General features: G+C 42.7%; 1 protein-coding gene across 5 annotated transcripts in view; it reads left to right on the top strand.

Annotated features, from left to right (window-relative positions):
* The window catches only part of MSRA (methionine sulfoxide reductase A), a 286,825-nt gene that overhangs the window by 121,189 nt on the left and 139,180 nt on the right, over window positions 1–26,456 (top strand). For 4 of the 5 annotated variants that reach the window (XM_069485081.1, XM_069485084.1, XM_069485086.1 and 1 more), the window contains one exon: window positions 18,613–18,732. The exons of the other annotated variant lie outside the window; for it this stretch is intronic. In XM_069485081.1, coding sequence (XP_069341182.1) covers window positions 18,613–18,732 — 120 coding nt within the window. The remainder of the gene's footprint in view (window positions 1–18,612; window positions 18,733–26,456) is intronic. 5 annotated transcript variants of the gene reach the window in all.

The following is a 26,456-nucleotide window of genomic DNA, read 5'->3' as shown; positions in this document are numbered from 1 at the left end:
ACGTAATACAGCATCAACACTAGTCGTTATGCTAACTTTGAAGGTTTTACTCAATAAAGATTGTTTTATTCTTTCTGAGTTTCTTCAAATTAAAAGGTAATTCATATTTGTAAAACCTGGTTCAATAAGCACAGGGATTGATCTGATTATACATTTGTAATTTTAATATCCTGCTAACACTGCTCCGTGATGTAGGGTGGCAAGCTCTCCCTCGTGTGAGGTATTCAAAAGATAGAGTGATCATCCCTTACCAACGGGAAGTGGGGCTGTATAGCTTTTAAGATCCTTTCTTCTCAACTAATGAGAATTTACTTTGTTTCAGAATGTTAAAATGCTGTTTAAAAAATTACTCCTAACTCAAAATGCTTTGATCCTGTCATTTAGAAGTGCACATCTAGGCTGTTTAGTGCAAGGTAAGGTTCTGCAGGAAGGAAACTTAATGTTCAGAAATTAATACCAAGCAGAAGTACATCCGTGAACACTTGGGTGGTTGTGGGTTTTTAGGATCCCAATAGCCCGACAGTAGTGTCTCTGTGACCTCAAACCACTCGAAAGCATGTTTTCTGTGTCAGATTCTCTTAGGGCTCTTCAAGCAAGGGGAAGCAAAAGCCAACCCAAGACATCAGGAAAATGTGTGGGTGGCTCGTTGCACATCTCTGTTGACAGCCAAGGTTCCGAGCATTCTCCGGACCTTTTCTTGAATGGCTGCGTGGAGGGACTGACCCCAGGGCAGGCGGCTGTCAGAGGCCCGGAGATGGGCCCCTCGCTGGGGCACTCGCCTTCGTACCCCAGAGGAGAGCGAGATCAATGTCTGTAAGATGAACCAATCACGAGAAATTTTTTCCCCTTGACTCGAATGGGAGGTGATTTTTGAAACATCCCCAGTTATTTGTCTGCCGGCCAAGAAAACAGCACTGGAAGCAGCAGGCAATATGTCAGCCTTCAAAGGCAAATATACTGGCGTCTCATCGGCTTGCGTCCAACGTGATGTTGGTAAATAACCGAATCCCGGTGTGGCATGTTTCTCCCTGAACCTTGACTGGAAACTACGGAGGCCCGTTCTGCGAGCTGCGACGTGGCAGTCACTCATTCCAGGAAAAAGGCCAGGAAGAGTGACTTCGAAATGTGTTCATAATTAGCCGAACAATCCAAATTCGTGAGACTGTTAGAACAGCAGGCTGCTAACTGGCGCAAACTTCTTAAATGGGGGTGCACTTGGGGGAACAGAAATGGCCTCCCTCTGCAGTTAGCTCGAAGCACCTTTACTAGGTGATAAGTGGTCATTGGAGACATAATTTAAGACACATTTTAGGTGTCTTTTTCATGCACATGATGATCTCAACTTTCGTTTGCTTCCCGAGGGTGGAGAGGTCAGATAATATGTGGAAGGAGAAGGAGACCTTTGGAAGCTGGTGTTGAACATCGCTTTGGGTTTGTAAGGCCTCACCTGGGGTGGTACCGCTGCCTTGTCCTGGTCCAGAAAGGGACAGTATGGAGTCAGAGAGAAGGGGGACGACGGGGGGCGTATATTTAGTGTACGGAAGGCAGAGCGTGGGTGGGGGTGTTCTGTGCTCGGAGGGTGCAACTGAACCCACTATAGAAAGGAGTAAATGAAATAATGTTTCACAAATAAACATTTCACTTATTGAGAGATCACTCATCCATCAACCTCAGCCACGGGGACGCAGGTCAGAACCAGGAAGTAAATCCTTGCCCACAAAAAAGTTGTGGAGACGTCTATAAAGAATTCAGAATTTCCAGAGGTTACTGGAGTCGCATAAGCATTGTTGACTCTAGACAAGTTTCTTTCCCCCTCTGCCTGCCATACCCCCTCTGTAAAATGAAGGGCAGACTGTTTGCTTCCCAGGGTTGTGGTCCGAGTGTCCTGAGACGACACATCAGGGTACTAGCGCAGGTGGGACGGGAAGTAGGCTCTGAGATCCCAATCGCAGTTGAACATTGGAAAGAGATTTATTTAATGTATTTTACAAATATGGGAGAAATCTCTTAAATTTCTATAGAGAAAAGACACTCAATAGGAGGGCAGGAGAAACAATTATATTTCAGTTGCTTCTCTGTTAAAATTAACTTTTTTAAGAAGAGAGACACACATATGGAGAACAACAAAAACTAAAAAAGTTACTCATTATTCACTTTAACCCAACTAGCATTCTTAAGAAAAATACTGAGTCATCATGGATTGAATGTAGATAATATAAAGTATAATATTTTTTCTCTTGCTCTCACTTTCCCCAATTATTTATCTTGGGCCTTGTTATAGAATAGGTTAAAGGAAAATTAAAATATATGCAAGACACAGCAAGAAAACATACATTAAAATTAGGTAAACATTAGGCCAAACGAAAAGAAAGTGCATGGAATATAAAAAGAATATATATCATAATCTTATGTAAATTATAAAAATTGGCCACAAATTGGCTCTGTGATTCCTAGCAGCAACATGAAGAAAGATCAGTTGGTTGTATGGTTGGTTTCATTTTTAAAAAATTGTCATAAAATAAGCAGAATATAAAATTCACCATTTTAACCATTTTTAAGCATACGGTTCAGTGGTATTAAGTACATTCACATTGTTGTGCAACCATCACCACCATTTATCTCCAGAGTTTTTTTATCTTCCCAAACTGAAACTCTACCCATTAGACACTAACTCTCTACTCCCCCTCCCTAGCCCCTGAATAACCCCATTCTACTTTCTGTCTCTATGCATTTGACTCTAGGTGCCTCATATAGGTGGAGTCATTCAATAGTTACCCTTTCGTGACAAGCTTATTGTACTTAGTGTAATGTCTTCAAGGTGCATCCCTGTGGCCTGTGTTAGAATTTCCTTCTTTTTAAAGGCTGGGTCACATTCCATTGTATGTTGTATTCCACAATTTGTTTGTCCACTCATCTGTCCGTGGGCACTTGCGTTGCTTCCACCTTTTTGGCTCTTGTGAATAGTGCTGCTGTGAATACGAGCGTACAGACATCTCTTCAGGCCCTTGCTTTCAGTTCTTTTGGTGGATATACCCAGAGGTGGAACCGCTGGAGCATGTGGTAATTCTATGTTTAATTTTTTGAGGAACTGTCATCCCATTTCCCACGATGTCTGTTCTTTCACATTCCCACAGCAAAGCACAAGGGTTCCAGCTTCTCCATGTCCTTGCCAGCACTTGCTATTTATTTTTAAAAAATTATAACCATCCTACTGGGTGTGGTGATGGGTTTCAGTTTTACTCATTGATACTGAAAATGTAAATTTTGGGGGGAATCCTAAAGATTCCTGATTCTAGAACCGAGAAGAAATTTCTTTCAAGGGTACATACGGGGATGACACCATGTACTGCGAGGGCGTCAGCCCCACTGCTGACAGCAGCCTTGGAGTGGGCAGCACAGGGGTCCCGTGGGCCGTGTGTCACACTGCTCTGCTCTGTGGGCTCATGACCACACCCCGCCCCCAGGACAACTCGGCCCACGCACCCCTGCAGGTGCTAGTGTGCCCGGCTGGTGGCTCTGGCTTAGCCCACGGGTTAGCTGCATGGTATCTAACACAGTCGCAGGACTAGGTATCCTTTAGGGAATTTTCTATCAATATTTCTCTTAGTTGAGTTTTAAAAAGTATGTTTTTTTTACTTCTTCACTGTGAAAAATTCAAACTCGGAAAAATAGACTAGTGTAACGAAGCCTCAGCCGCGAGCCCCGCAGGTTCCCATGCTGCCCAGGTGCACCTCACCTGTGCCGCCCAGGAGCACCTCACCTGTGCCGCCTGCACCCCCTCTCCTCTACCCCGGGTGCTTTGCAGCACCTTTCAGCTACCTCATCGGTTCATCCTGGAATATTTTAGTGTCTATCTCTAAAAGATACCGCTAAAAGATAAAAATGATTTTTTTATTCTACCTAAAAAAATACTTTGTTAAAATCATCAAATATCAGTGAGTCCATATTTCCCTTATTGTCTCATAAATGCTTTTTAAAACCATTTGTTGGAATCATGAGCCAGAGTCCATACATTGCAATTAGTTGATATATTTAGTCTCTTTCTATCTAGAAGCTCATCTCTCTCTCTCTCTCTCTCTCTTTTCCTTGCAATTTATTTGTTCAAGAAATTGGATAATTTATCCTATACTGTTTCCTTCAGTCTGGATTGAATGATCACGCTTGTCCTCTATTTTCCACAAATTGGGAGTTAGAATCCTGATCAGAATCTCTAAGTGTGGTGTATAAGTCATTTAATGACTGCTTTTTTTTCTCTTTCGGTGACGTTAGCAGCCGTTTGCTGGTCATTGCCTCAATCCATTATCTTATTAGTGGCTGCAAGATATTCTTATTCTAGCATTTTCCTATAGGCATGAGCTGGAATATTTCTATAAAAAGAAACTTCCCTTTATCAGCTGGTTACTGTGAGATCCAGATTGATTAGGCAAACAAGATAAATGCTTGGTTTTTCTCCTATCATTTTGCTCCATATATCTGAGCATGGGTTACATGTATACTTGTGCATCAGAAGCACAGATATGGATAGTTGGTTAAGTCAAAAGCGATTTAACAAGTGATGGAAACTTCTTTAGTTTGACTGAATGACCATCTTCACTAGGGCATTTAACCAAACTATTGAAATGTGTAACCATTTGGTCGAATACTTGAAACTATGATTGCAGCAGACAGATTGCCTCAACAGACTTGGGAAGAGCAAGAAGCAGGCACCAAGTCAGGTGGCAGAAGGTAGTTTCTCGGGCAAAGCTGTGCCTAAGGAGCAGCGCTCTCTCTTGTTCTTGCCCCCGATCTTGTGACCGGGGAACATGTTGCCGTGCGGGTTTGCATCTCAGCAGCCCAGGATTAAAAACACCAACTCTACAGAGGCCCTGAGGGCTGGAGAAGTTTCTGGTTCCCAATATGCAGTGCTTTCAAAATATTGAAATGGTGAAAGTGGATCAGCAGTCAAGAAATTACAAAACCTGCTCAGGAATGCTGCCCATAGCGAAGATTAACGGCTGGGCTGTTTGACCTGGAGCGCTTTCACATGCCTCAGCTCTGCGTCAGGAATGAGCTCGAGAGCAGCAGGAGACATTTATCAGAGTGCATTTTCCATCCTTCCGATTTCCACAGAGTGGGTGAAACTGCCCGTGGTCATCACTGCCAAATACTTTGGGGCTGAAGCAGGGGAGATATTTACTGACCCACTTATTTTTTAATCTCCTCCCTACCTCATGCATGGTTTTTTTTGTAAGTAGTCTCAAAATCTTTTGGAATGATGCTGTGTAAAAATAAAGTAAATAAAAGTAAAATAATTCCCATGAATGAAATTTCGTAGGTCCAGTGCAGTGCACATTTTATCTTAAGGCCATCAAAATCAAACAGGGCCAGTTCTGTTTTCCCAGGAATAACGAGGAATGTTACCACGGAAACCCTAGGAAGTCACGTTCGGTGGAAGCGACATGTTTGAGCCACATCTAGCTTGGCATAGCTGAGGCCCAAACAGTGTGAATGTGATGAAAGAACCTGTGAACGTTCCCTAAACTCTTGTGTGCAGAGGACCAGCAAAAATCCATAATCTGTGTCATTATGTGTCCATAATTACTAGGTGTTATTATGTCAAACATTTTTCGTCTACGAGTGTCATTGGTGTCCCCAGACTTAGAAGAAGGATTGTGGAAGCCAAGGCCAGGTTTCCATGTTGAGCCCGCTGACGCTGAGCAACTGCGGGGCGTGCCGGTGGGTGTCTTTCTGGGGTGGGTCCCAGCATCCACCCTTCCAGGTCTCAGCCGTGATGCCAGGGTTCGTGATAATATGGAAAGACTCAGTGATAGGTCATGGTAGACCTTACCGTGAACAAACTCAAAAAGGTATTTCAGAACCACGCTCCACATACGATGAGCGAAAACATCCTCGGATGAGTCCTGCCAGGACCAAGCTTGCTGAGGGATCAGCACCGTTTCTTTTGTGAGAAAAGAAATTTTATTTTTTTATGTTCACATCTCTGGTCTCCCCTAAAAACCCCTAAGCAATCTTTTGAGTCTCAACTCTCTTTTTATGTAATGACCCTTTTCGGTCTTTTGATTTCTGTAATTCTGCCACTCATGAGGTGAGGACGCAATGTTTCCCGTGGGGCCCCCGTCCCTGTCGCCTCTGACCCCACGTGCAGATTCAGTCCTTGGTGGAAGCTCTCCTGACTCTCAGGAAAGCCAAGAAGAGGGTCACATTGTGGCTGCAGATTGCCTTGGGGCCCTTTCAGGAAGATTTCTCCTTCTGGGGCCTCTTTCCCCATATATCCTACGTTTTCTCCCAGGATTGAGCTACAACTGAAATCATTCTACTGCGTTAATCAACACCCACTGCAAATGTCATGGTATTTGTTCTTTGAAATTCCGTGGATCTCTTTCCCACTTCCGAAGGGAAAATCAAGCTCCAAGTACCTTAGAGAAGGGAGTGCCCACGGACAGACACATCTGGGAAATAGAACATAACTAAAGGATGCCTCTTTGGCAGACTGAATGCTAATTTATTTTCCCTAAGGCTTTCTTTCCTTTGCCCCAGGCCAGCTGTTGGACACACTTGTCGGGCCGTTGAAGTCCCACAGCTCACTCCCAGCTTCCTGATGTGCTCAGGAGGAGTTTGGTTCTCTTGAATTGAGGTGCTGCTGGCTGTTTAATCCTTTGTCATTGTCTAGTCCAGCCAGCAACCTCTTGCCTTCCACAGCCCGGAGAACTGTGCTGCGTCCGGCGAGCTGGTCGTGAGGAGCCTGGCCTTGCACGTGCAGTGGCGACTCTGCCAAGGGTCCGTCCCCGGGGGCAGCCGTGGCTTCCCTGTCCTTAAGAGATGCAGACGCAGGGGCACGTTCGAGGAGAGCAGACACAAAGCTGTGTCTCATGAGGAGCAGATGAAGGATGCAGCTCAGAGAAGAGGAGGTCCAAGGAGTCACCAGAGCTGTCTTCAAATGGCCAAAGGGCAGGCGGGTTGTTAGGGAGGAAGAGGGGCTAAATTTGGCATTTGTGACCTCAAGAGAGAGGATTAGAGCGAAGGAAGGAACATTCCAGGGTTTTGGTTCAGTGTACGAAGAGCTTTTCTAGCTGTCATTAGATCTGCAGGGAGGGAAGTGGGCTGCTTCAGGAGACAGAGGGAAATCTGAACTTTGGACGACTGTGATGCCAAGGAAGTTTCGAATATTCGCAGGGCATTCAAGCCAGACAAGACGAAGGTCCTTTCCAGCCTTGGAATTCTAGCCCCCGAGCCCTCTGGGTAAATGCAGACCTAGTGCTCTTCAGAGGACGGGCCCAGGGCCGAGGCTGAAGGGCAGCAAGTGTGTAAGAAACCTGCACCTGTAGTAATCACAGTCCAAGGCACCGCCGAGTGTACATGGGCACACGAGCATGCTCTATTTTAGGGAAGAGACTGAAAAGAATAATTAATCAAATTAAAGCAGCATTAGGACCTGACGTGGGCAGAAGGTAATTACTTGTCATCAAGTACCGAAAATATCAATCAGCCTCTAATTGCTGTATGGCTTCTTTTATCAGCAGCAGGTATTTTAAAATTTTGTCGTTTTCAAGCAAGAGTAGTGATGAAGGTATCTGGTTGAATTATTTAATGTGATGTGGGTTTTTGGAAAAGTAAAGCTGAAACCTTACATTTTTGCCCGGTGTTCATCTTTCCTGGGTGGGAATCCTAGAATCTTAGAGCTGAGATCCACCTTCAAATCCCCCTTCTTCTGCCCCCTCCTTTCCTGGTGGCTGAACAGCGGGGCCGGGCCTCTGGCCACACAGTGGGTGTCTGGGAGTGTGTGTCTGTGGCTGGGTCCGGCCCCTCTCGTCCCGGGTCACTCAGGTCTGTGGAGTTGCCTTCTAGAGATTAGCCAGGACATCCCTCGTCTCTGCCTAGGTTCCTCTTCTGATAAAGGGCCCACATCTGTCCAGCTGTGGCCGAACTTGGGTGACAGTTCGTTGTTCTGCTCAGAGCTCTCATCTGGTGTCACCCTGTGCCTTCAAGAGGACAAGGAGCCACGGGAAGGAGCACCTGGGAAACGCACTGCACACGGTACACTGGGTGTGCTGCTGACTGTATGCATGCTGTAGTTACAGCCAGGAAAAGCCCGTCCGGAAAAGGCCATTCTGATAGAGCGCTCCGTGAAATCATGCTCCCTTCCCGGGATCCACGTGAGCTGCGCTTTATTTCTCACGTGCCACTGAACTCTCTGTCGTGAATAATCTGATACCACAGCACTGTCCTTCAAACCCTGCACCTGTCGGGGGGCGGCTCCTAATCCAGCTCACTTACAGGTGTCCGTGGCTTTCCACAAAGACCCGCGTCCGGAGTTGTCCGCAGGGCGGCACAGTGGAAAGCACATTAGGTTTGAATTCCAGGTGTGCCTCGGTCGGAATCCTGGTCTGCCCTGGTTCTGTGTCTTTGGACAAGTGACCTAACCTCTTTGGGTCTCTGTTTTCTCATCTTTAAAGTGGGGCTGATAGGGTTACCGGGGGATGCCATGTGTCCAGGGATACTAGTGCAATGTGTGGCTCACAGCAGGCATTTGGGAAATACAAACTTTTATTCCTTTCCCATAACTTCCTTTTTCTTGCTGTCATATAAGGAAAAGGATACCAGGTTACTTATTTTATGTAGGAAAAATTTTATTTGCCCACTGATCACAATTATAAAGTCACAGTTAAAGTTGAGAAGAAGAAAAGAGGAAAGGAGATTTCAGTTCTCTTATAATTCATGCCACAGAGACATCAGATCATTCAGTGATCAGGTTGGATGTTAGAAATAATGTGGTTAGAAATAACTTTTCAGATGACAAATTCAGCCTTCCAGTGTCCCAGTGTGTGACCCAGAGACACACAACGCATGGTGCCCTTGGTTGGGACTTGTGTTCTTGCAGGTTTGGGGTGACATGACCCAGCTGGTGACATTGGGCAGGAGGTAATGAGAAGGCAGATATGTGAAGAAATGTTAAGCTTTTAAAAGGTTAGGGGTTCAGAAGTAGTCGTTAGAGAAGGGATTTCTGAGTTGGGTGGTAACTAGAAAGTTACATGCTCAAGAAATGGAGAAACTGGCTCCGAGAAACCCCATAGGCAGAATCCAGAGAGACTCTACATTTTTCCCCATATAATCATTTGAAAGCCTCCAAGGAAATGGTTTCTAGGAATCCCTCTAGTAGGAACTGCATTACATACATTTATCACTACATTGATAAAGATATTCTGTTAGATTTTCAAAGAATTTCAGTTCAACAGATTCCTCCCCGCCCTTCCTCCCCATCCCCTATGCCCCACCCCCGGAGCCTCATGTATGCCAGGTGCAATGCCAGGTGCCAGAAGGCAAACAGACTCCAGGGAGGTGGAGTTTACTCCATGTTCAGAGTTCACTGTCTAGGGAGCGGGTTACAGGGACGCCAGTGCTCATTCCATAGGGTAGACTGTGCACACACCTGAGTTAAGAGGACTTGGCAATGCTTTGGGTCCCAAGGAGAGATTTGTATCTGGTGGGCATTCTGGAAAGACTTAGGGAGAAGGTGGTATCTGAAATGATTCTGGGTGGATGGGTGGGGTTTCCACCAGAGGACACAAGGTGTGGGCCAGGACAGGGGGTGGTCATGGGACAGAGGTTCAGTTTGGCCGAGGGAAGGGTGTGGGTGTTAGAGTTTTAACTGCCTTAATTTTGTTGGTTATAAAAGTGACATGCTCATTAGAGAAAATTTGGTAAATATATAAAAACACAAAAGAGAACAACCAGAGACAACTATTATTCCAACACTTCATTGGTGTTTTCCAAACTATTTATAAATCAATCTATATAGATATTTTTAAAAAACTTCCTTTGATTATGACAGTTGGAATTCATGCTTATAGAAGTCTAGAAAATACTAAGGAGTATAAAGAAGAAAATAAAAATCACCTGTGACCCTAGTCAGAAATGATAACCACTTTTAACATTTGGGTTTATTTCCCTTGAATCTGTTTTTCAGTGTATTTACATTAAATCAAATACAAAAAATTTCTTCAGACACTTTCATATCCTGCTTTTTTCTTCTTAACATTATATTTTGAAAACTTTTCCATGCCATTACATAACCTTAGAAAAATGGATGCATAATACTGTATTCCAAATTATGGGTGGATCAGCATTTATTAAATACTTTCTCTGATAGTGAATATGTAGGTTGTCTCACATTTTTTATTATTATAAATAATGCCATTAGAAACATTTCTGAAAATCAGTGCTTGCCTATTAAAAATATTTCCTAAGCACTGTTTCTTCAAAGTGGAGTCATAGGATCAGAAGACATTATCACTTTTAAGATTCCCTTGCATAATGTTGGTTCTTGGTTTCAGAGAAGGAAGATGACATGTCTGAGAGTGTGTGTGGTGGGGGCCAACCTGGAAGGGAGGAGACAGACAGCGACAGCGACGGAGCCAGCCTGGAGGAAGAGGAGACTGTTGCCATCCAGCTGGGAAGGGAAAAGAGAATTTGTGAGATGAGGTCACTGTTTAGGATGAGACAAGTAAAAGGGAGGACACAGGTGACTCTGAGCTTTCTTATTAAAGGCCTAGGAAAATGGCGATGCAATGACAACAAATAGAGACATCAGAAGGTGCTGGCTTGGGCATCAGTTTGGTGTTAGCTATAATGAGTTTCAGGTGTCAGGGAGCCGTCTGGGTGGAGACCCCCCCCCCCCCCCCCCCGCAGGGAGTTGGCAATGTCTGCCTTTCTGAAGTTTTCTTAGGTGAGTGGTCAAGGGTTAGGCCTCTCGATTTAAGAGTCATTTTCAGATGGATGATATGTGGTTTGAACTGTATAGAAAAAGGCTGCTTTAAAAGTATAAAAAGGAGAGTGTAAAGTGTATACTTTAGAGCAAGCTAAAACAGGCAAAGCGATTTTGTTAGCCCTCACACTGCCCGCAGCTTTGAAGGAGCCGGGACGAAGTGCACAGCCTCGGAGCGGGATGGCTGGGCCCCTCCGGCTATGAGGTCTCACTTTCTAGGATCCCAGTGGTGGAGGCAGCCCTGGGAATTATTGTGAACGCGACTGTGTTCTGCGTGTAGTCTAAAAGTAGGGGAGAGAGCTGGAAGAGAGGGAGCATTTGGATAAGACGCCGAAGGAACATGTGGTGACTGCACATGTTCTAATGGGAGGCCGGCTTCCCTGTTGGTTTCCACTGTGACAAGACAGACTGCTCTTCCTACCCCATCTGTTGTCTGAGGGTTTGTTATTCACTGGTACCCTTAGCAGGAAGAGTTGGAGAATGGGGTATGCTAGTTAACAGGGAATAGGGTGTGCTAGTTAGCAGAGAATTGGGTATACTAGTTAGCAGAACTTGCCCTACCCAATTTGTGTCGTGAACCCCTAAGGACATAGCAGGTCTGGAAGACCACCTTTCGAGAGCTGTAGTGGTCAGCCTCTCACTTATTTTTAGAAAATGGCATTTTAACAATCACAGATCTTTACTGGTCAGATAAAAAATTTGAGTGTCAGTATGTTTTGCAAAAGGGCTTTATGAAAATTTGAACTTTCTGTAAAATTCTTTCTGAAAATTTCATGTGAGTATCACAAATCCAAAGGGAAAATAAAATAATTCCCACAAATATAAAAAAATCCCACAGGCAGAGATATTCATGAGAAATGATGGATGAAAACTTTGACTAGAAATGCAGGAATCTAAAGGTAATTCTAAATAAAAAATATCCAGTGGGACTTTTGATAAGTTCTTATCAAGCGATGATTGTGCCAAAAATGTAAATCTGATACAGTGACACAGTTGTAATTTTGATATGTTCTTTAAGTCTCTGAGTGCTTAAATCATGATGTATGTTTGGACATTTTTTCCCTTCAATTCAAAACTTTATTCCTACAGAATGTAGATGGCTTTTTAGAAGTTCCTGGAGGTGGGTGGTGGTGGCAGTGACAAGTGATTGTATAGCATCTGTGACTTCCAAGGGACAGTTCTCAAACCACCATCATCAGTATCTCCTTGGCAGAAAATATTCTTTAAGGAGCAATTTAGATATTTCCTGTAAAAGATACCTCTTATGCTCTAATTGAGGCTCTCTAGGGATCATCTGTCTCTTGTTACAGCTCCTGCTACGGCAGGTAACCTGGGAGTTCTGATTACCTTCATGTAGGTGCAACTTGAAAATGCTTTTGTTTCCTGCCTTCTGCCCAAGGTTGCACACACGTGTGTCTGCAATGGCCAAAAATGAGCCTGAAAACCAAAACTCCAAAGTGTGTGAATAATCCAATGTGAAGAAGGAAGCCAACAATATTAGTAAATGAAATACAAATTCACTCATGAAATTAATTTGGGGGAACAAACTGAAAAACATTTTAAAATATATATGTTTAGGATATTCAAAGAGATAAATGAAGAAACAACAAGAAAGTATGACAGAAAATAGGCAAAATAAAAGTACTAATTATAAAACCTAGAATTTAAAAAATAGCCATTGAAATAATTCTACAGGTGGAATTTTTAGATTGAACCCAGTTGACAAAGGACTTAGTTCGTGGTTCTAGTGAATAGTTCTGATGCAGGTAGAGCAGGGAAAAGGGGAATCAATCAATCAGTTGAAAGATAAGTGACACAAAGGATAAATTGAGACGTCTCAGCTGACATGTAAAAGGAGTTCCAGAGAAGTAGAATGGGAGAAATGGTAGAGAAGCAATATTTGGGAATATAATATTAATAACTGAGGATTTTCTAGAACTGAAGAAAGACATGAATCATCATATCAAAAGTACATCTTAAGCCCAAAGCAAGATAAATAAAATTTGTTGACACTTAGATATGTCATGATTAAACCCCAGAATACTAAGATGTATGAAAGAATCTTAAAAATTACAGGAAAAGACAGATTACCTACAAAGGAATGGATGTTAGACTGACAGCGGACTTATCAGTGCCAATGAACATGAGAAGACAATGGAGTATCATCTTTGAAGTACTGATGATGTCTTGTTAAATTATGTTATAGCAAAAAAAAAAAATAGATAAAGAAAGTACTGATGAAATCAGTAGTTGGGGGGCGTGGGGTAAGTCAGGAGAAAAAAGACTAACAGAAGATAGAAAGCGAGGGGAATAAAATCAAAGTCCAAGAAGAGGATAAGTAGAAAACACAAAATAAGGTTATGGAAATAAGTTTAAGTATATAAATAATCAGTAAATATATTAAAATTACTAATAAGACTCAGATTATCAAACTGGGCACAAACCAAAATCCTGTAATATGCTGTTTACAAGAAATACATCTCAAACAAAGATACATGGAAAGGTTAAAAATGAAGAATGGGAGAAGATATTCCAGATATATATACAAAAGAAGTTAATGTGGGGATCGTAATATTAGAAAAAAATATATTTAAGAACAAAAGTCTTTAATAGCTTTAGAAAGAGATACTAAACTGTAATAAAAGGAACAATACTAACAAGATAAAACAATAATAGACTTGTATATGCTAATAGCATAGCATAAAACTATACGAAACAAAACCTGACAGAATTAAAAAAGAAATTGGAAAGTTCCCAATCATTGAAGGAAATTTTAATTAAATCTCCATGAATCAGCATCACTCAATCTGTGAGAAAATTAAATAAAGATGATTCAAGTAATGACTTGACAAGCTTATATATAAGTGTCTGTAAAACTGTGTATGCAAGAAATAGAGAGAGAAATTTTATACTTTTGAAATGCACATGGAATATTTACAAAAATTGACCATGTTGTAGGTTATACAATAATTCTCAAATTTCAAAAGAATATAATAAAGACCACATTCTGTAACACAATACAATAAAATTGGAAATCAAAATGAAAAGATATAACAAACAGATATAACAAACATGCCATATGGTTGAAAACAAAAACGTATACTACTAAATAACTCAAGGGTTAAAAAGGAAATGAAATGGAAATTATGTTAGAAAAGAATGACAGTGAAAGTACTACATATCTAAATGTGTTGGATGTATCTAAAGCAAACCTTAGACGTAAATGTGTAACCTTAAATACATATAGTAGAAAAGAACACTTGAAATTAACACTGGAAAATAAATAAGCTAATCTTAATAGTTTATATCAAGAAGGTAGGTAACAGACTAAAAAGTACACTGCAAAACAAGATAAAAGAAAGAGCAGAAATAGAAAACAAAAAGATGGCTGGGCGTGGTGGTTCACACCTGTAATTCTACCACTCTGGGGGGCCAAGGTGAGAGGATCACTTGAGGTCAGGAGCGCAAGACAAGCCTGAGCAAGAGCAAGACCCTGTCTCTATGAAAAATAGAAAACTTAGCTGGGCGTGGTGGTGTGTGCCTATAGTCCCAGCTTCCCAGGAGGCTGAGGCAGGAGGATCACGTGAGCCCAGAAGTTTGAGGTTGCAGTGAGCTAAGATGATGCCACTGCACTCTAGCTGGTGACAGACTGAGACTCTATTTCAAAAAAAAGAAAAGAAAAAGAAAAAAGATAATAAAAGGATCAATGAAATCCAAGGTTTGTTTTGCAATGAAAATCTCTAAAAACAGAAAGAGAAATAGGAAAATACGAATAAATAACAACAAAACAAAGCCTCCCCCAATTCCTCTCTTTCTTCTCTCCAAAGATACAAGGTCCAGCTGGCTTAGGAAATTTTTTTGTAACTTCAAGGAACAAATAACCGTTTTCTAATGCAACGTTACATAGGGGGAAAGGAAGAAACACTAGCCAATCCATTTTATGAGGCCAGTATAACCTTGATATCAATTCTGGACAAGGACAGCACAAGAAAATAAAATTATAACAAATCTTTCTTATGAACATAAATGAAAAAATTTGAAATAAAATAGCACAAGTAATTCAGTGTTAAAATGAATTATGAGTAAGATTTATTGAAGGCTGGTTCAGAAAAAATCTATTAATATAATACACTACCTTAAGAGATTAAAGGAGGCGGCCATATGATAATCTCCAAAGAATGCAGGCATTGTTAATATTCAAAACTCATGCATGATAAAAAGCTCTTCAAACTAAGAATGGAAGGGAACTTTCTCAACCTTATAAGGGATGTCATCCAAAAACCCACAGTAAACCTCATACTTATTGGAGCCTTCTCACTAATATTGAGATGAGACAAGGATTCTCACCGTCACCCTTAGTATTCATCATACTATGGAAAGTTCTAGGCCAATACAATAAGATGAGATAAAGGAAGGAGAACAATAATTGGATACGGAGATATAAAACTGTGATTTGTGCAAAATATGGTTTTCTATATAGGAAATCAAAGGGAAGCTGGGGACAAACCATTAGAACTAATGAGAGAATTTTCTACATTTTCTGGCTATATTGAGAGCATGCTAAAGTCAATGGCGTTTTTATACACCCAGAAGCAAGCAATAAAAAAGTATAACAGAAAAAATAATATTTATAACACCACCACAAATCACAGGGTACATAGAACTATAATAAAAATATATAGGATCTTTATGGAGAAAATTATAATGTGATATCAAAGGATATCTGAGAAGACTTGCATAAAGGGAAGTCTATGTTATATTTATTGATAGGAAGACTCAATATTATCAATATGACAAAATATTTTCAAATTAATCTGTAAGTTCAATATAATTCTAATTAAAAATTTTAAAAAGGTATTTTATGGAATTTGACAAGCTGGTATTAAACTAAATTTGGTATAGTCATAGGCCAAGAATAGCAAGGAAAAGTTTGGAGAAGTGGAAGTTAAGAAGACTTACTCTACTAGGTATTGAGACTCATGAAAACTAGAGTGATCACAAGCCCTGACCTTCCCCTATAAATCTACTCCATCCACTGTGTTCCACACTCAAGCCAATGATCTTAGACTTAACCATAACCCTCTCTTCCTCTCAAACCCTGCACCCAATCTGTCAAGAAATTCTTTTGGCTCTGTCTTCAAAATATATCCAGAATATGATGGCGACTCATGACTTCTCTTCTGCCATCTGGTCCAAACTGCCCTTGTCGCTCACCTGGAGTAGAGCCACAGTTTCCTGATGCTTCCCTCTTCTGTGATGGGTTCACTCTAGTCTGTCCTCGGCCAGAGTGGGCTTGTGTAGATCCCACAAGGTCCTACGCGATCTGGCTTATCCGGTTTGTGTCCCACTACTTCTGCTTGATCGCTCCTCGCAAGCTACGCTGGCTTCCTTCCTGCCCCCTAAACATAGCAGGCACCTTCTCGGTGCCTCTGTAGGGCTGTGGCCTCTGCCCTTTACCTGGGTGTCTGTGTTGGGGGCTGCCTCCCTGCCTTCAGGTCTGTGTTTGCAGTTACTTTCTCTGTGAGCCCCACCCTGGACAGCTTATTTAAAATTGTGCCCTCCAGCTCTCCTGATCTCCCTGATTTGCTTTCTTTTCTTTGCTTTATAGCTCTTTTTACCTTCTAACTTACTCCCTCATCTCCCTATTATCTTCAGAGCTTGTTATCTGTTTTTCCCCACTAGAGCTATGCACTGAAGAAGCTGCGGTCCGGCTGCCCATCTGTGTGGTCTGCTCATGCCCCCGCCCCTGCCTGGGTGTGATCCCAGATGTACAACTCCTACTTTAGCATGGGTCGGGGGTGCTCCCATGTGACCTTGTGCTTTGGCGAGTCTAATGGGACTTAGCTTTTGATGGGAAGTTGCAGCCACATGGTCCCCTCGTGTCCCATGGTTGAGCACTTTGCAGTAAGCTTCACTGGTACCCAGGTCATGGTCTTGACATGCCTTTTCCCACTTGAAGAAAGTCGGCTTCTTGGAGAAATGGTTGATTCTGAGTCAAGAGTAGGAAATGTACAGGATGAGCCTGGAACATCCTGTCAAACAGGAGTGCAAGGAAGCTCCTGGGAGCCTGTGGCTGTGTACGTTCTGCCCAGCTCACCTTTTGCCTGGGCTTCTCCAGAGAGTTCCTGTCCTCATTGCCTCATCCCAGGGAACCCAACGAAGGGAAATTAATAGTGAATCAATTCATGAGAGTCCTGGAGATACTTAATTTTTATATACACTAAATAAATATTTATTTATATTCACTGGCAGCAAACAATTCACTTATGAACAGGAAAAATGGTACAGCAGGGTGTAACTCCAATGATGCCTGTGCTTATGTTATTTCTTTGAATTTTTTGCTTTTCTTTAAAAATGTGTGTATTCTTCATTTTTAAAGTAATAGTAATTTATTACGGAAAAATTTGAACAATGAAAAAATATTCCTAAAACGCCACCATGGTAATATAATCATAGTAATAACTTTTGTATATTTCCTTCCAGTCTATTTTGGTGTGAATTTTTTTTATAGTTATAATAAAAACATGCACATAATTGTGTTTTTTTCCTTTTTAATTTAGCTTTGGGATAATTATGATAGAATCATACACATATTTCTATGTTGCAGTATTAACACAACAGTAATTTTTTTACTGCAATGAATTTTATTATTTGGCTCTACAATATTTTTTAACTGTTAACCTGTTTTTGGTTAGCAGATTTCCTCTCACATTTTAGCAAGTGGAATATTTTTGTACATTATTGCTTTTTGGGTTTTGTTGCTTTGAATTTTTGATGTAGAATATTAACAAGTGTCAAGAATTTCAGTAAACTCGTAATTTTTCTTTTATCTCTGTCATTGAATCTAGCAAATCAAGTGATTGCAGGAGTCAAAGGCATATCTTAATTCACCAACTGTTGTTCCACCCAAGATCGCAGCCCTCTGTGACTTCATAAAGCCGTATAAAACGTGAGCGAGGCAGTAATCTTGCTCACATCCACAGATGGGCCACAGAACAGCAGTTGTACTGGTCAATTTAGAAACTTACAGTAGGAAATGGGGGTTCTTTATTGGACGCCCAAGGAAATGCAACACGGCATTCTCATTATGCGTGAGGATGTGCATTCTTGGGAGATGGGCCTTGATTTTTATCATACGGTCAAAGGGATTCAGTAACTACTGGTATAAATCAATGTTTGCTAGCTGAGTGGAATGCTCATTTTTTGAGTTTGATGTTATTCCCTGCCTCCCCTCCACACACACACACCCTCATTCATTATATTTGGAAATAGAACTCAGAAAAATATACTTTTTGGGTGAGCAGTGATGTATTCCATGCAAGTTTATAGAAATTTTTAAAAATTTTTAAAAACTGAAGATGTATGTGAGATTGTTAATTGCAAATATTGTATCAATCTATGATGATTTGGGAAGTTTTCCCACTAAAAGAAATAATTTAGTAATATAATTCTTCATTAAAATATTTTTTTTTTAAAAAAAAGCATGACCAGAAAGTTGATCATTAAGTAAATTTCTGTTAATTCAAGTTATGAGTTGAGTGTTGAATTTATTCATAAAATACAATTATTCTTTTATTATCTTATTTGGAAAGGTATAGATTTACTAACTCCATTAAATTTGAGGCTTTCTAAGTTTTTGCATAGCTAAAGCAAAGAGATATTTCTATACAAATAACCTTAAATAAAATTATTTACCAGTATTATAAACTCTCCTTCTTTAAAAGGAAATCTTAGTCATTTTTGATTACCAAATGACAGGAGAAACTTCTCTTTTCTAGTTAAACAGGTGATGTGTAATGACCGTCTTATTTTGGATAAATGATTAATTGGTTTTTTTTTTTTTTTTTAAGGAATGGGGTGTTTCTGGGGAGCTGAAAGGAAATTCTGGATCTTGAAAGGAGTGTATTCAACTCAAGTTGGTTTTGCAGGAGGCTATACTTCTAATCCTACTTACAAAGAAGTCTGCTCAGGTAGGAAGAATTTGCATTGTCATATTAGTAGGAGAAACAAGGGAGGTCTTGTCCCTGCTGTTGGGTGACAGGTTCTTTAAAATGGAAATACAATTTTTATATATTTCCTCAATCTTTACCATTTCTGTAAATATACTTATTAGCTTCTCACTTTGTATTTTTAGAAGATGATAAACTTCCTATGAAATGTATCATTTAGCTTTTGCTGTGGAACAACCACCCTAAAACTCAGTGGCTTAAAATAATCATTTCTTTAGCTTATGATTCTGATGATCCCAAAATCAGGCTATGCTCATCTTGGTGTTTCTTCTGCTAGTCTCCCCTGGACTCACTCCTGTGGCTTTGGTCAACTGGTGGGTTGCGTGGGGACTAGTTGGACTAGGCTGGTTTTACTCATATATCTGGCAACTGGTGCTTACCATCAGCTGAGATGATGGGGACGATGGACCGTGTGTGTTCAGCACGCTGGACTGCGCTAACTCACACGGTGGTGGATGCAGAGAACCCAGGAGCAGCAAGAGAGGACGAGCTCGTTCTGCATGTCATGTTTACTATCATCCCATTGGCCAAAGCAAGTCATGTGGTCTATCCCAGAGTCCATGTGGAATGGGCTCCCCAAAGGCAGGGAGATAGGGAAGTGTGGAGAAATCAGGACCATTACTGCAACCGTCTACACATGGGACAGACGCAACGTGGACCAGACATGTTTTCTGGAGGGAAGAGCATTAAAAGCCATGCTGTGATGCACAGATCAGCACACTGTGGCCCAGAGGCCAAATCTTGCTTGCTGCCTGTCCGTATAAATACATTTGCGTTGCAACACAGCCACGCCCATTATTATTACTTTCTGTTTTTACATATTATATTACATATATGAGTGCATTCATGCCACAGTAGCAGACTTGAGTGGTTGCAACAGACTCTATGGTCTGCGAAGCCTGAAATATTTTCTGTCTGGCCCTTTGCAGGAAAACATTTACCGACCTGTGCTCTAGGCTAACAGGATAGGCAGACGCCCCTGTGGCAAATTCTAGCTGGATTACCAGATTACCTGTCGGGATTTGTTTCGGGCCCTCAAGGATTTCCTTTACTTTCCTGCCAGCTCGGGTAGCATTTAAAACAATTTTCTAAAAGTGTATTTTATTCACCATCTTAAGAGGTCTCAACAGGGAGAGTTTATCTAGATCTGTAGTCCACCATATTGACAGAAATGGGATTTAAAAAATAGGTAAACAGTCTTATCTTTTTAAAGTCAAGTCTTGAATTGTGTTATTTGTGGAGGATGCTCTCTGCTCTCCAAGGCGCCGGCAGCGTGGCGGGGAAGAGCCGGGGGTGGGAGCCTGCGGAATGGCGAGCGCGTTGACTTGTTTGCTACTGTATGAATTCTGATTCTGAAATGAAATTTGAGCTGCACAACAATGAAAATATTATACAAATATGCATTTTTCTTGTTTTTCTTACCTCTAGAGAAGAATTGAAACATTCTGATTGGTATTGAGAATGTGGAATTTCGAACAAATACTTTAATGGTTAATCTATTCTTTTTTTTTTTTTTTTGCTTCTGTTTCAAAATTGAACAAACGCTCAGGCAGAGCTATAAATAGAGATTCCGACGAACCCTGGAGATCGCCCAGGTGTATCCTCTCAAGTCTTAGGAATGGAAATGAATAGATTCATTCCTGTAATGCCAGACATGACTTAATGGCCTAAGAGAAAAAGGTTGCTAAGAAAACCCCCAAATATCTACTGTTGCACCTATCTTCCTGAACCAGAAAGATGCTAATAATCAATTAGAACATTGTGATCACTCATTTGCTCAGACTCTTTCTAGTTCAGCTCTTTACCCGAACAGTAACAACGTGGTAACTGCCATGTGTCGGATCCCTACTGTGTGCCAGACACCCTAATAAGCACTTTTTCTGTCTTTGCTTTTTTCCAAATAGTTCCACGAAGTGTCTCAGTTTCTGTCTTGTACGGAGGGAGGGTCGAGGCTCAGAGGGGATAAGTAACTTACCCAAGGTCATGCATGGCGGGAATCCCTCCCTCTCTAGCTCTCAGCCCAGAGTTTATGCCACTGACCAGGGTGTAAGTCACCCGGCTGCCGCTACAGCCCAGCCATTCTCCACCCATCTGTGTGCTCCCTCCACCAACTCACAAATCCTCTTCCATGTCTATCCCTCTACTGTACTTCCGAATATGTGGGTGTGCTTTTTAATGATCGCTGTCAGGAAAATGCCAAGGAATTTTGTTTTTGTCTTTCTTATGTTTAGAAGGAAAAAGGGCAAAACCCTTTTAAGATACAGTTCGTGCAAACAGCTGGTGTGTGAGAGGCCCGTGGCAGTGGTGAGGCACAGAAACCACGGAGGCTGGTAAAGAATTCTCTGTTTGATATGAGCGCTACCTGCTAAGTTAGCGGTAGCATTGGGAAGCATGGTTGTCATGGAAACTTGTTCCTGATTGGAGAGAGAGAGTTATAGGGTCTTACCCAGACGCAGAAGGAGAGATGATTTCTTTCCCTAGGCCTTTTTTTTTTTTTTTTGTTCTGATCATAAAAGGGAAAAACAAAAAGGCAGAGAGAAGCTATGATAGAACGGTCCCTCTGGCACAGAAGTGGTAGAGCCTTCGGATCCCTGGGAATAGCAGGGAAGGAGAACAAATAAGGTCCCTAGCTAGAGTAATTATGGTAACCAGCTAATTAAAGATTTTTGACCGAGGAGAGGGGTGGGGGAAACAGAAAGCAGGTTATACTGGCGAGCCTCCCCTCAGAAGCCCCTGGTGCTCAAAGCCTTGCTGAACAAGTCGGCCCTGGAGGGGTCTGAGTTGAAAGATAAAAAACAAAACACACACACACAAAACCACAGAAAAACCAAGGCTCTGGTAAGAAACGTAATAATTGCCCAGGTTCATTCACTGTGGCAGAAATACTAGTCTATACTCTAGTATTCACATTAACGTCCAAATTGCTTACCCTGGTGTTTGCAGTTCACTTTGCTCACAACCCAGGACTCTTTTGTAAAGGTTTTAATTTATTTTTATTTTTTTCAAGAAAAGAAGCAGAAGGACCTGGATTGTGTGCAAATTCCTTCTCTCACACATAAGTGTTCTTGAATCTAATCGTACCATTTGGTATCTTGGGACAGGTGCCAGAATTACAGGGAGGGGCCGGCCACAGTGCACAGGGCTGGCTCTACCCCACCCGCCCCCGCAGCCCGTGGCGTGATGACAGGTGCCCAAGCTTCCACGAGCAGCGTGTGGGCACACAGGTCGAGGATCACAGCCCAGGAGCCACGGACTCCAGTTTGCCACGCCCGCCCCTCTCGTGGGTGCACACAGCCTCCACGGGGACATGCGAGCGGGCATGTATGTGAGCGCAGAAGCAACACATGTTGCCGATCCGTGTCTCCACGGTATTTCCACGTGGAGACTGACGGGCCCGTAATTCTGAAAGCTGAGCTGGAGTTGCAGTTAGGCACGTAGAGAAGATACAGCCTCTGGGAACAGCTGAGAGAGGAGATGACCCCGGCAGAGAGCTGCGGATAGAGATCTGAGCAGAGCATTCACGGACAGGCTCACTGATGGGTCTGTTCACGATGCACAATCTCCAGCTCATGGTGCCCCTCGAGACTGACATATGGAGAGGATACAAGGGGATAGCAGCTCCTTAAGAATTAAGAATAAAGTTGCCCATTGGGCATGGGAGTATAAAATAAGCCTGTACTAAATCGGAGTGGACATAGGCAATGACTCAGAGGACAGACTGGTTTCTGGGTTTGTGGGACTTCAGAGGAAACCGATGGAATGCCCTGACTATGAAAAGGAGAATTTGGGCCTCAGCAGGAGATTGGGAAGCCAGGACAGAAGGGGGGTCCTGGTGGCACCTCTGGGGTGCTCTGAGCAGACTCATAGAGCCTGGCACCATGGCACTTTTAAGTTGTATCACTAACCTCTTCTTCTGATCCGTACTATTCTGATCCAGCCTTCTAATCTTTTGTCCTCCTGAGGAGATTATTTACAGAAAGAAAATGCAATGCGACCAGGTTGGTCAAGCAGACAGTTCAAATGCTCATTTCCAAGTCAATAAACTGCCACTCTGAGATGTCTATCTCAGTCTAGTGTGAGTTTAGTCTGCACAGGTCATTCTCTCCAAACTGAACTAACCTCAGGTTGAATTAAATGATGAAAATGGAATTTTGGCCTTCAGAGCTGAGAGCTGGAAGCGAGACCTCTATGATTTTCCAAAGGCTGCAGCTGCCTCCTTGCCTTCCCTGGGGGATTCCCCATCCCTGGCACGTGCCCACGATTTCATTTAAACCTGTTTTCAAAGTGAACATTCTCCTGTAATCTTCCCTTCCTCACACTCATCAGTTAACACTGAGCCTACCCTGCACAGGCTGAGAACCTTTCCTCTCCCACATGTTTTGGGCCTGAATCCGCACCCCTCTGAGAGCCGCCCACCCCCTGCTTCTGTACCAGGCACCCTGTCTCTGCTCGGCTGTGGGCAGCAGCTCTGGTGGCCACAGACGTCTGTGGGGCCGTTGCTCTGACGTGCTTCTGCTCTGTCTCTGGGACATGCGGAGAAATGACGTAAGTCTGAGCGGCCGCCATTCTGTTCCTAAGAGGATGTCCAAGGTTTCATCCACTCGTTTGTGTTCCTTACAAGCTCAGTGTCTGCCTGGCACTAGAGAACCCACAATCTGGAATGAACAGCCCTGAGGAGCCTACGTTTCATGCAGGCCTTCTTGAATACATTAAATATGCCATTTATTGGGAATGTACCACATGCAAGACATTGTACCAGGTACTAGGGGAAGGTGGTTTAGGGGGTGAAGTTGAATAATCCTAGTCCTTGTCTTCCAGAATTCTTTTCTCTATAGTCACATGAAAGCTTGATCTCTCACATGCGTTTTAAAGAGTTGGGCTGACACTGGTTTTCTCGTTACACAGGCACGCACACACACACACATACACACACACACACACACACACACACGTACGCGCGCACGCACACACTCCCTCCAACAGTTGTTATGCAAACCAGCTGATTAACTGGCCTGCTGTTGCCTTACTACATTGATTTTAGAAGTAATTGAGCTATTCAGATTCCTGAATACTCTGATAGAGAATTATTCTTACATTTTATAATAACGACTGTACAGATGAAAATATGAAAAGACATTCTGCAATGGATAAGCATTCTGGGTTAATTTCAGCGCATTAGCCTAATATACAAATACCCCATTGCTGGCAAGAAAACCCAGGATGTTCATTCACTGGGTAATATCTTTTCATATTTTGCTTACAGATGTTCAGAACAATTCCATGTTTATTAGTCTATTCAAAAGCTTGTCGAAATCTGCACAGCCAAGTGGCACCGAAACCAGAGGCATGAAAGGGACCGCACAACTTTCTCCCATGAGTGACATTTGCACAATCGCCAGAGGAAATCTGAGGCCCAGACACTTTCCTTATCAACGGAAGACTCTTGTGGGTTGTCAGGCCGACTGTCCAACCGAAGTCCCGAGCCGGAGTCCTGGTCTGGGGGGAGCAGAGTGTGGGGGTTCTCAGGGGACCTCCTAGGGGTGTCGACGTCCAGGGCATTTCACTCCCTGAGCCTCAGTTTCCTCTCTTGTAAAACGGGAGGAATGCTGCTTTATGAAGCCAATTGAGTTGGGGTTGAAAATAAAATTGTTTCAAATTGGAAGTATTCTAGAAAATCTAGGACATACACTTTCTGTCACTGTCGCTGTCGGGCATGTTAAAGGTAAAAGTGATGGGTCACGAAGCATCGCTTGGCAGGGGCCGGGGTGAGCCCGGGGCGTGTGTGCCTGGCGTGGCACAAGGGACTCACTTTCTCCTCCTCCTCGTCTGTGTTCTTAGCAGGTCATATCCACCCCGTCCCCAAATGCGTGATGTTTCCTTGATGCTTAACAGCTCGAACTAAGCACTGAATAATAATTTCCCCACTAATATGAAGCAACTCAGTATACTTCTTTTTTTTTTTAGTTTGACTGAATGTCTGAAGTGTTTGGGTGGAAGTACACGTCTACATATCTTACATGGGATTAATGATCCATTCTTCTTCAAAGGAGGGCTGAGTTCTGTTATTAGCAGATTTTATCAAGCAATGTAAAACTCATTCTAAATTCCTTACAGACTACATTAAATCTCTTTTTAGTGCATAGTCAGTCTCATTGTACTCATTTCAATGTCAGTCAAGGTAAATTACCAAGTTATTGACATATCCCTGAAAATGGAAGAATTCTGGTGTTCAGTTCTTGCTACAAGCAATTTGATCGCTTTTTGTTCCTCTTACATTAGGCATAAAATTGGACCTTGAACTTGTAGCAGGCAGGTTAAAAGTGCTTCTCTCTTTCAAACCCACAGGCACAAAGCAAGCTTCGAGGGCGGGGACCTTTGACTTACAGTTATAATGCCTAGGACCACAGACAACTCCCCCTGACAACACCACCTCCCCGCTGCCCCATCCACGTAGCTATTCGAGACGTTAGTTCAGTGAATGGACCCATTGCCTGATGGAGAAAATACAGGTAGTGGGAAACTGCTGGTCCCAAACCTCAGTCGCCAGAAACAATGAGCTTGGCGGCTTGACAGGCTGCACCCCTCCCTCTGCAGGGCTGACCCCAGAAGCTGGGGCTTGGTCCTGGGGAGGTCAAGGCATCTCAGACCTGGAAGGGACTTTAACCATCTTCCACCCAGTGGCTTTCAAACTGGGTGACCACGGAACCCTCGAGCTCCAGAGGGGTGCTGCGGGGGTTCCACAAGTAACACAGGGTTTGAACCAAATAGCAACCATTTAAGCTGCCCAGAGAACCCATCCACGGCTTCTAGCTGTGTTATGTGTTGGGGTCCTCACGAATGTTTCATCTTTAAAATTTTTTTCAAATATTTGAAAACCACCAAGACTACTTTCTTTTCAGTTAAGGAAACTGAGGCAGAGAGAGGGAGAAAGTGATTTCACAGAGAGATTTGAGTAGAAGGGTTGAAAATTTACTTGTCTTCCCAGACCACAGCATGGCTAGAATCCTAAAAGGAAGTTCAGGGCATGTGTCCATTCTGCCCCAGGTGAGGTTGGCGATGAAGGATTCAGGGTGGGGCTGGCTCTGAGTTTGAATGTTAAGATCCAAGTGATCAATATTTTGTCATTTAGTTCCTGCTTATCATTTCGGTTGGGCTGGATTTTTTTCCCCATAATTGGGTACTGGGGCTTCCTAACAGAAAGGTCTTGTGTCTCCAGGTGCTCTAAGCTCTGTTCGATCCTGCCCAGAGCAGAGCTGGGGGTGTGACAATGCAGGGACCCTGCAGGAGCTGGGGCAGAGAGGGGACTGAGAAAGGGACCCCCGAGCAGGAGAGTGCAGGGTTCTTTGCTGTCCCACCTCCGTCCTTCAAAGCTCATGCCGATTGGCTTCCCAGCCTGGGCCATGCGCCCCCAGAGCCTGCAGAGTTAGCCAAACACTCTGCAAATTGACTTGTCCGCCAAGCGTGGCCTGTAGACTTTATACGTAATAAGTATCTACTGCAGTTTCCAAAGTCCAAGGGAGATGGCGTCATGATGAGTGAAATACGCTTTCACTTGGTGTCACTGAATCCACAGCAGCTCTTTGTCCCACATGGGTCCTTTACCCACAGATTGCAGAGTCAGAGCGACTCTACGGGGGCTTTTCTGCAGTGTTTGGACAAAATCACACGGTCTCTCCCACTCACAC

This window comes from Eulemur rufifrons, chromosome 12, assembly GCF_041146395.1.
Source record: "Eulemur rufifrons isolate Redbay chromosome 12, OSU_ERuf_1, whole genome shotgun sequence".
Lineage (NCBI taxonomy): Eukaryota > Metazoa > Chordata > Mammalia > Primates > Lemuridae > Eulemur > Eulemur rufifrons.
Note: the sequence above shows the minus strand (reverse complement) of the source record. Positions and strands in the feature narration are given on the sequence as shown.